An 11,805-nucleotide genomic window follows, 5' to 3' on the forward strand; every position below is an offset into this window, starting at 1 on the left:
GAGATTCTCGGAATAATGCATGAGCGACTTTTTAGTCAAATGTCTCTGCTGTCTGTTTGTTCACATTTGAAAGTATTATGAGAGAGCGTGTGTATCGTCTCTGTCTGGCGAAAACCCAAAACTGTTACTTTTTGGGATTCAAATTTAAAAAACAAGCCGGATCTGCTACTTTCGATGTTTTTGTGTGACACTGTATGATGAAGTAGGGTGTTAATTTACTAGAAAAACACAAAAAGTTAGAAAAGAGGTTCCTGCCCGATAGCAGTGATATACAATATGCACTGTTTAGTGTGATGATGACGTTAGCGGACTGCAGTGTCAGTATTATAGCCCGGTGATAGACCCGTTCACATTTAGTGGAAGTAAAGCGAGGTCCGTGTTTCCGTGTTCCGAGATGAGCGTGGCTGATTGAAACGTCACTTTTTCCCAACATTAACACATTTACAATCTATGCAGATGCCAGGGAGAGAGAGAGAGAGAGAGAGAGAGAGAGGGGAGGGGAGAGCAGTGCACAGAGAGAGAGAGAGACAGAAAGAGAGAGGGTGTAAGGCTAGACTCATGCAAAGCAATGTACTTTTCCTGGGCGCTTGTTGTGATGTGTTGAGCTGTCTCTTTGCACGCACTCTCTCTGAACTGTAGTGTAGTTAACTTCTATAACACAGGGGTAATCAATATGTCAAAACAAATGTGTCCGTGTCAAAGACTTGGCCTTGTCCGTGGCAATCTTTTGATTTTTTGTTTAACACACCATTATAATGTTCTCATTTTGAACGTCAAGTCTTCTTCAGGGTTTCTTCAGAATATTTATGACCCTGATTTATTATGACACTATGCCACATTATGAGTGGTTTATTACTGGTTCTAAAATGTTTTATTTGCAAGGGCCACCATAACTCTGAGTGTACAAATGGATCCAAAATGTTCCTAACATAGCTATAATAGTTATGTTACATGATAATATAATATAAAAATTCCACAAGGGCCAGGGTAGGAACCTTGGCCCTTGTGGTTTATACTGTACTGGACAGTACACAGAACTACAGGCATTTTGTATAATCAGCTTCAATGGGTCACATGAACTCTGAGGACACTGTGTCTGTGTGATCCAGGTTGTCGGTGCCGTTCCCATTCCCCTGAGCATGTTCCATTTCCCAGGAGTTAATGGAGTTGAATGGCGTCTGCCAGTGACACACCACACCTCTCACTGTTCTCATTGCTGTGGATACTTTAGCCCCACTAACCCTAACCCCCTCTACAATATAGATATAAACACATTATTTATAGTATTTATTAGTTATTGGATGGATGGATGGATGGATGGATGGATGGATGGATGGATGGATGGATGGATGGATGTCAAATATGAGGGTGGCACATTGGGTGGGTGGGTGGATCTATGGGTGGACGATAGATAGATAGATAGATAGATAGATAGATAGATAGATAGATAGATAGATAGATAGAGTGATGGATGTTTTGAATGGACCACTTATAGGAACAAGCTTGTAATTTTATCCATTTGCACCGTGCATTGTGAAATAAAAAACAAAGTCAATCAAAAATACTTAATTCAGTTCAATTCTTTGCGTCTTAGCTTTATGTGTACTATATATATATACCTGTATATACTGTATATTGTTTTTGTGTAAAGCACTTTAGAGTTGCATTCTATGTATGACAGGCGCTATACAAATAAATGTAATTATCATTATACACAATCATGCACATACACATACACAACAACAGAGACAGAGAGGGGGAGAGAGAGAGAGAGAGAGAGAGAGAGAGAGAGAGAGAGAGAGAGAGAGAGAGAGAGAGAGAGGGGAGGGTTTGGGGCATTAATCAGCCTTTGAAAGCTACATTAGAAGTAAGAATGCAAGGCTGATTTCAGGACCGCAGTGATTGCATCTCAAAGTGTCTCAAACAGTCTGTATCTCAGAGTCCCCCAGGAGCAGACCGGAGCACTGTAGCGCTTCAAAGGCCTGGAATAGTTGCAGCTTATTTCACATTTATTCATTTATTCTCATTTAAACGTAAAAAAAAAAACTAAGTTATGTGGAGTTGTGGGACCAATTCTCTCATACACATTACTGTATAAAGGGCTACAGGAAAGGGTGTTTGTTTCATGTTGTCAGTAAATTAGGCCTACTACTTTTGCTTACTTAGATGTAGAATTTGCATGAATACGAAATTCCCGTCCTAGTATGGTCACTGGTCAGGTGTAGATAGTAACAACACTAGGTTTTGCCAAAGCTAGAGAGAAAGAGAGAGAGAGCAGACTTCCCAGCATTCGGGGAAAGCTTTCGCAGAAAATAGCCGATCGACAAGCTCACTGTGAGCTTTTCAGCTCTCCCCACAGTAACAGAAAACACCCTAGCACAGGGGTCTTCAACAGGGGGCCGGGACCCCTAGGGGATCCTCAAAGTTACTACAGGGGGGCCACCAAATCTTTGTGTGATAGAAACCTTTTTTCTCTTTTTTTACGATTTGAACCCTAGCGTCCATATTCGGAGAACTTTAGCCAAAAATAGCGGATCTACAAGCTCACAACGCCTCGCAGCGCTTGTAGATCGTCTATTTTCGGCAAAGAGGTTTGGTGTGGACTGTGGAGGGGTAAAAGAGCAGACTAAGTAAAGAGTGAAAGGTCAAGTTTATTAAGTATTGACGGTTCAAGTGGTTAAATATCTGGAAACACAAATTGACATGAATCCAAAATACACTGATGATCGTGCTGTCAAACAATGAAACTATATGGTATCTATGGGTTATGGTGGTCCCTGCTTCATCTCTCTCACAACTAAGGGGTCCTTATCCTGAAAACGTTGAAGACCCCTGGTCTAATAAAGTGAACTAACTCTCTGGCCTCTATGGCTTTGGGAGAGGAAACTCTTCCTTGTTCCACAGGTACAGACTGACTGGTCTCGGGTCATAATGATAATGTGTTGATAGATGGGGTGACTCATGATGCAGTGATACCGCCTATAAAGTGATGTCACAAAGTTTAACGGCCAGAAATACCATATTGGATGTTTCACTTCCTTAAATGGACGACTTCCTTTAAGTATACAACTTCCTTCATTACACAACCCAACATTATAGCGATAGATACTGTATGTAACATACTGTAACCGGTGAAAGCTCGCTACTACTGCGTGCCATCATTTCGACAACGGAGCGTCGGGAGGGTTAGCGACTCACCCCACGGAGGAAACGCTCCCACTGTAACCACTAACCAGCACATCACAAGGGAGGAAGTGAAAGATAAGAATGAATTGACCATATTCACACGGTGGCCATCTTGCCATTAAGTTAATGAAATGCCATCACCCGAGTTGCCCCCCAATTTCAAAGCAACCAAACATATATGGTCAACTTTAAATTGTCTCAAATTGTATACATGTTTTTAAATCAATAGTAACATTTACATCTCATTTGAAATGCCCCAGAACGGAAATGCAGTCTGCTTATTTTTTAGATGGTTAAACATGTATATCCTCGTTGTCGGGTGGAAACCTTGTCCAAAACCGTTCATTTCGTATTTATCCTTTAAAAAAGCACAACGCCTTTTCACTACTTTTGTGCGACGGTCTTGTATGATGAAGCGGGGCTTTGCTTTGCGAAAAAACATAAAAATGGGAAACTTGGAGATACGAGGTTTCTGCCCGACAGCGACGATATGTAATAATGTCACACTGCAAAGCACAATTACGTGCTATCCCTCAAGTTACACAACATCCAAAATCAGATAATCATTTCCACCGAGTCCACATCAAAAGAGCCTGTCTGTCATTTCCACCTTGTTACGTTCGTCCCCCAAACAGGATTAAAAACTCACGACATGCATGGCATGGCAGGGCGACTGGCTGGCGCACATTTGCATGTGTACCAGAGGAGAGGGAGGCTCTGTGTGTGTGCCATGAGCACAGGGGTGTCACACCAAACTCTGGGCCCTGGGTACAAGCATTCACTTCGGGCCCCCCATGAATGTTTTTCATAAGGGGAGGGGGTTTAACCCATTTAGACATGCAGGAACGCATTATTACGCATTATGTTGTGCTTTAAAAGAGTTATAGTCAACCTTTTCTTGAAAAACGGACGCTAAAATAAAAATAAAAAATATATATAATTTAATAAAAATAATAATATTTTATAAAAAAAGATTAAGCTTCATATATGTGTTTCAATAAAAGAATTACCACAAAAAGCGTAAAATAATGATAAAATAATAATTTTGGCCATTGTTGACTTTGTTTATATCCCTCTTCTATTCTTTTATATGGATTGATAAGGGATGTAAACAAAGTCAGCCTGACAATGGCCAAAATGATTATTTTAAGCTTTTTGTGGTCATTTTTTTATAGAAACACATATATGAAGCTTAATCTTTTTTATAAAAAATTTCGAAACATAATTTTTATTTTAGGGTCAGTTTTTCAAGAAAAGGTTGACTATAGCTCCTTTAACTATTGAAAAATAGCAGATCTACAAGCTCACAGCGAGCTTGTAGATCTGCTATTTTTGAAAAAAATCGTGAAAATGTGTGCAAGTCTTTGGATATTTCAAATCCTTCTAAGGTTTTTTTTGAAGGACCCCCAAAATTATATGTATTTGGCCACGGACCCCCATCTCAAAATATTTAGTTCCAAGGACCCCCCAGAAGCAACATTTGAGTCATAAATGTTAGCGTAAAAAATACATACACTCAGTGCCGCGCTGTGAGCTATTTTTGAATAGTATTAAATAATTAAGGCCCCTCCACATTTGGGCCCTAGACTAGTAACTCAGACTCAGTCCCACTCCTGACGCCTGAGCACACTGACCACTGTGTGCATGCTCTTCATAGAAGCTTTAGCTAAATGTATCTGTGTATGAGTCATGCTTCATTAGTTCCTCTCATCAAAGCCAGGCAGCACGACTGCTGCACAACGCAACATCACACCAGGACAAGGACCTAATAATGACTTCCTCTTAGCCAGTGGTTCTCAACCTTTTCAGGGCCATGACCCCCTGAAATAATCATATTTGAACTGGGACCCCCCCTCACCATGACAAGCACTTTTGTGGAAGGTGAGGCATTACATTTAGTTTGTCTCGGTTCCACAGATAATTCTTTTTAATTTGCCGATCTATAAGCTCACTGCAATAAGTGCTGCAATGTTGTGAGCTCCAATGTTTGACCAGTTTTAATTTTTTTTTTTTCTTCTTTTTTTTATTCAATTTTTTCTCTTTCCTTCTTTTTGGTATATATATTTCTTTATTAAAAAGCTCTTAAAACTTGACACTTCACTGTCATATGGGGAATGGGGATCCCCCCAAAATCATGCGGGGACCCCCCTAGGGTCCCCCCCAGCCCCTTATCAACTGGAGATATTAACAGTTTGCATCATCAGCCTTTCAACTGGTTTTGACATGTCAAGGACAACTACTTGACCCCTTGTCCAAAAATACATTTTCAACACACACTTTCCCGCCTATGGAATGAACCAGAGGTGAGCTTTTCCACCGAGAACGGGAACCACAAAATTCTTGGTTTTTCCAGTGAACCGTGACGACATACGTGGGTTGTATCGTTCAATCTGGTGGAAACGCAAACCGGTTCGCAAGAACGAACCAAGGTTCCAAGAAAGTTGAACGGCACTGGTTCTTGAACCGAGGTTCTTCTGGTGGAAAAGGCCCCTCTTGAATACCTCCGGGGTGGAACTGTCATGCAACTGAATCATACAACATGCAGAGTCAAATCCTCAGTGTTATTTTGCGTGATCTAAACCATTTTGTAATCAAGCAAACACATGGAACCAAACGGAAGCTGTGGGTGTGATGATGAGACAAGAGAGCTGTCTGATTCTGACCCTTACAGGTCCATTTGGTTCCATTTGTACTGTATACATATACTGTATAAGAGGAGGCACAGACTGTCAGCACACATGCAGTCTAATTCACACTCTGTAACTGTGTGACGACAACTGCTGTCCATATAACGGCAGTCCTCAAACGATTTAATTTCAAGGACCCTCATATAACACAGAACATATGAATTCGTAATACATGTACAGTAACTTGTATACTCTCAAGAGTTACAGACCTGTAACTGTCCATTTAAAGCCCCTTTTCGACTGCAGCTTTAGCACCACACCACACCACACCACACCACACCGCACTACACCGCACCACACCGCACCACACCGCACCACATACAAATATCTACATTTTCCATTACACAAAAGTACACCTATCGGTAAGAAACAAATTGACCCTTTTAACTGTGATTATAATACAATATAAATTTGTATTACAACTATCCTATATTATCATACACTATAATGGATTATAACTGTGATTATAACACACTATAAAGTATTAATGTATTACTATGATAATTATAATACACTATAATAGATTATAATAGTGGTTATAACACAATAGAATCTATTATGTATTACAACTATATCCTGGTGTTCTAAATAAAAAGTCAGTGAGTGATCAGTCATTATGAAGTGTTTGGCCCTGTTTGGACTAGCTCAGACCTACTCTAGATTGGATACTTTTTAGTACCACGTTTAGTACCACTTTCACACCACTCTACCCAGGTCCTTGTAGCGTAAAACCTGGCACAAGTGGGAAGTGTGGTGTGGAGTGGTGTGGTGTGGTGTGGGGCCAGTGGAAAAGGGGCTTAGACCCCCTCCTCCTCAAGGAAGCCTGAGGGTCCCTGGAACCCACTTTATAACTAAAAGGTCAGAAGCAGTGTGGACACTGGGTGCAGGCAGCTAGTGCAATACCCTCCCCGGTGACAGAGTGACAGAAAGCTCTAGAGCTGAACCTAATCCCATTGCTGACCCCTTGGGTGGCCACACACACATATACCATTCTCTCTAGTGTACCAGCTCCCCCCCTCCCTTCAGGAAGGGCCCTGAGATGAGAACAGGTGGGTCTGTGTGACTACAATTCACAGGTGTTACGTAAGATTTGTAATGGTGCCTGTTTCAATCAGTTGTCTCGTAATCGTCTATGTCGGGGTGGAAACCTCATATGTCCAAAACGTTTCAGGATTCAAATTCAAAGGTAGCAAAAGTAGCAGCTAATAGGCCTACAAGATCAAATCGAGGTCGTAATTCTGCTACTTTTGTTGCTTTTGTGTGATGCTGCAGTGTAGTATGGTCAAGTAGGGCAGGGATGCCCACACTTTTTTTGACCTGAGAGCTACTTTTAACATGACCAGCTCGACATGATCTACCCACCAAAGAAATTACCTAAGGGGGCTTTGGTATAATGGCACTGGTGTTACGTGTAAGACAACGCAATTGTAATGAGAAATAGGGAAAAGACTTCATCCCATTCTGTATGGAAGTGATTTGTAATGCTACTGACTCTTGAAAAAAAGCATTGTATTGGGAGGTTTGACTACTTTAGAAGCCATGAAGGGAGCTGACAGGCCCTTCTTGATGTCAATCAATCAAGCCACCTTAATTCAAGTGATAGGTGCCAAAAAGACAAAAAGAGGGGTTTTGTGATTTTTTAAATTATATGTGTTAGGGGCATGTCATGATTGTCATGTGGTCTACCTGCACAGCCTTTGTGATCTACTGGTAGATCACCTTTTGGGCAGCCCTGAAGTAGGGCATTCATTTCACCCCCAAAAACACAAAAGGTTAGAATATGGAGGTTTCTGCTCGACAGCAACAATATAAACAGCTGGTGTAAAGGCTTTAACAGTAGAACACACACAACTGGCCTAAAAGGTATAGAAGCCACACACGACTTGGATAGGGACTCCAGGGTGTTTGGACACTAGTGATGAATTTGAGTCTTTTTACATGATATTACACTTGAATTTAGGGAACAAAAGACTAAATAAATAAATAAAGTTTAGTGATTTCACTGAACTTTATTTATTTACAAAAGACACAGTCTTCACTTTGGTAAAAAAAAAAAAAAAAGATACAATTTAACTGTGGAAATTTTCAGTGGAAAGCATTCATCAGATTCAATCCATGAAAGAAACGTTGCCTATTATTACGTTGTCTCTTTATTGAGCAAACTGCAGACAGTGTGCAAGTGTATTTTAGTCATTAAATGAGCCTATAAGTAATGCAATGCACCTGATGCTGTCACAAAGATTGTATTCAGGACAGGTGTGCAAAGACACTTTTGACAATGCATTACACTAAAATGAAAAAGTGATCTTCGCAATCATAAATATGCCAATAGCCTAAAATATAGCCCCTCAAGAGTGTATACTGTAGTTATAGCCTGCCTATTGACCCATAAAACCTGAAAACACAACAAAAACCTAAAGACAGATATCAAACTTTATTTATCTATTCGTGTATTTATTTAGGTTTAATATATTCTGTCTGTGTTTTCCAATAAAGAGCTTACCATTGTTAAACCCAGTCTCCCACTGAAGGTCAGCATGCATTATTACAATAATTAGTGTGCTGAACATAAATTTGAATCCATTAAAATTCTCAAAGGACCATTAGCCTATTCATCATTATGCAGCAGCAGCACTGTCTGCCACTTTCATTATCTGTCAAAAACAGTCACCAGCGTAGCCTAGTAATAAAGCTTATTACATTTGCGGTATTTTCAAACTTTTCATGAGCTGAGAGGCTTATTCATGCTTGCCCTGGAATGACTGACCAGTTACCTGATGCAACAGGTGCAACAGCCCAGGTCAGGAGGAGGCAAATACAAGGCTACCTTTGTCTTAAATAATACTCAAAGCACAACACCTGTCCGGCACTGAGACGGTCTCTGATGCTTGTGTGTTTAGATCTATGTGATATCAAAGAGAGACTGACCTACCTTGACCAGTGTATAAGACAGCAGCAGGAGTGTCCTCAGTCCAACACTGAGGTGGTGGTGGGACAGTGGCTTCTTCATGATGCTGTCTGGCGGGGGGCGATTCTTCTCTAGCCGACGAATAGCGCTTTCATTTCCAAAAGTTTATATTTGTCTTCACTGTCCCTCCTGACAGACAACAAACGACACGATTTCTTCTTTTCTCGTTTCTCCGTGGCTCTCTCTCTCTCTCCGTCAGTTTTGAATGATGAATGAAGTCAAGTTGTTGTTAGGTCAAGTTGTGTCATGCATGAGAAAAGGAGGAAACTTTGTATCGAGAGAAAGGGGGAACTTTTCTCTGTCCCCTTTACAACGGGGAGGAGCGCGGCGCAGTGTCCAAACTCACAGCGTCACTTTCTAAAAGTTTCAGCCCTCCGCTGCTCGGTCTGTCCGTGTTGTTAGACATGGGTCACACGACGGTCCGTCATGGATCAACTTCAACCTGTTGTGTGTACTTTCTCCCTATTTGGCCCGTACATCTTCACAATCACAAATATTCGGATTTCAAATATTAATGACTTTTACCCCATGGCCACGGATGTTACAATTGTGTACGGGCCCTGAGAATACTCGTATATTCTGTGTTGTTCAATACAAACCTTTGTAATTTTGATCGGTGGAGATTTTCTCAGCTATTTGTTGATGTGACCCTATTGGTTGGGGGCGTGTACTGCACTCTATTACATTATAACTCTACGATAAAATGGCCAACGATCGGATCGAAATGATTTTTATTGACCAATACGGAACATGCAGGTACTTTTGAGGGCCCGTAGGTAATTATAACAACCATGGCCTTAGATTATAAACCCTTTAAATTGTACATTTAAACGTTTGTGTGATGTGGAGGCATAGACTGTAGAAAAATATGGACGAAATGACGCCATTGGTTTCTATGCAGCGCAAACGGCCCTTTTCCACGCCTTGAAATGGGTGTCGCCATCATAGAAATAAATAGAATTGTAATGCTACCAGAGATGCTATTGGCTGCCAACGGTCATGTGCAACGCAAGGATACTTGGGAGAATGTGTTGAGCTCTGCCGAAAATACAGCAGACGAAGAAGAAAACGTGGATCGCCCACAACAAGCCAACAACAACAACGCAACAACAACAACAACAACAACACACAGCCTATTTTTCTACAGTCTATGACACAGACGGACCGCAGTGACAGTAAATGTCCGAATAACTTTTTAATTTTGCCACGGAGATTTGAGCACCGAAACGTTTGGACTCTGGAGTAGCCGCTGCAGCCGCCGCTAACCAAGCCTGGGTTCCCGAGGCTACCGCTAACCTGACCGGCCGTCTAGGACTCTGTACCCCGCATGGAAGCCTTGTTGAGGACTCCACTTTTGAAAGTGCCCGTGTAGTTCCGCTGGGTCTTATAATAATCCAGTTGTCCACTAGCCCCATATAGAACCTCACCCGTCGCTGCATACTGTTGTGTCTCGAGGTTATATGGGGCTAATTGTCCACTAGACTTTTCACAAAGCAAAGAGGCATTCGTCCAGAGAAATATGCATGTGTTTATTCATATTTATTAACAGGGATTTGTGATGTTTATAGGACTGAGGTTGCATTCATAGTTCATAGTGCATTCATAGTTCTCAGTCACACCTCTTAACAAAAGCTGACAACAATTTGACACCTATGTTAACAATGCGATTAATGTAGGAATGGATGCAATATGCATATGAATTGTCCATTGTGACTACAGTCTGTGATTGTGACATGCTAAGTAGCCAGCCTACAGTAGAAGAGAAGCTGGATTCACGAATGGATTCATGAACTAATTATTGAGCTGACATGCAGTATCGTGGGTTAATTATTCCGGGAGGCTAAAGAGGTTATTTCAATCAGCGATCGTAAATGCGCTTGATTCATGTCATTTGTTTGATTGAGTTTTTTTTTTTTTTTTACAGTAGCAGGCCTACATCATTCAGCATATTCCTCCTCTTTGATTCAGTCAATTTCATTCTGGTTTATATTTTGGAAATAAAATGTGAGATCAACCTATGTCTATTTGTGTGCGTTCCTATGCAAATTTGTGTGACATTTGTATGTGTGAGTGAATGTAAGTGCTAACTTAGTTTGACGTGCTGCAGACTGTTCTATTGACAATTATACTGTAGCCTCAGTGTTATTTTCAAATGTTTTAATTAATACCATTTGGTGAGGCTAAATGTTGAGTGTTTCTTTTTAGTTTTATATTATAGGCTATACCACTTTATATACGAGTGGTTACTTGGGAGAAATACATTATTACCTAATAGCCGTTCTAAACCTACAAAAAGCCAGATAATTGCCATAACATCACGTCGCCGAAGTCTGCTATGACCAACTTCAAATTCCAAAAGAGCTCCCGACCGAGATCTCCCATCCTGGCTCCAACAACAGGTATATGAGGTATGGCAAGAATTATACAGGATAGCAGGACATGCAACTTCATATAAAAAGTGCTGTTTTCAGTTTCCAAAATGTTACATGAAATATTTGATAAATGGTCTGAAGTAGGCCTATAAAGTAAGTCTGTGGTAGGCATATGATTGACAAATTATCAAGAATGCTATATGCCAATGTTAAAGAGGAGTTTATAAAATAATATAGGCTTCCCTTGGCTTAGAACATAGGCTATTTTGGCTGTAAGTGGCCACTAATATGTTGTCTGGTGTCGATATGTTTATGTAGGGCTATTAGCTTAATGGCATGCCATACTTGCACAAATCAAGACGAGAAAAAACAAATAAAGACGCATTGTTTTGGTGGCATTATATATAGGCTTGTTACACAATCGGGCAGTAGGTAGCCTTTTTGATTGAAGAATTTATTAGAAGTTTGCAATAGAAAAAAGTACAGTTTCATGACAGTACAAATCACTGGTACAAGGTCAACTAAAAGGAGATCCTAGAAAGCCGAGGCTTATTTCCACAGGAACCACACTTTAAGTATCTCATATAACATT

The 11,805-nt window shown here is 40.7% G+C and overlaps 1 protein-coding gene across 1 annotated transcript in view; it reads right to left on the minus strand.

The window, feature by feature from the left end:
* The window catches only part of LOC308293804 (receptor-type tyrosine-protein phosphatase beta), a 74,635-nt gene extending 65,540 nt beyond the window's left edge, over positions 1 to 9,095 (minus strand). Inside the window, exon 1 of the mRNA XM_080736439.1 lies at positions 8,806 to 9,095. Coding sequence (XP_080592565.1) covers positions 8,806 to 8,883 — 78 coding nt within the window. The 5' untranslated portion in view covers positions 8,884 to 9,095. The remainder of the gene's footprint in view (positions 1 to 8,805) is intronic.
* Positions 9,096 to 11,805: the final 2,710 nt, after the last annotated feature.

This window comes from Nannobrachium achirus (genome assembly GCF_963921795.1).
Source record: "Nannobrachium achirus genome assembly, chromosome: 11".
Lineage (NCBI taxonomy): Eukaryota > Metazoa > Chordata > Actinopteri > Myctophiformes > Myctophidae > Nannobrachium > Nannobrachium achirus.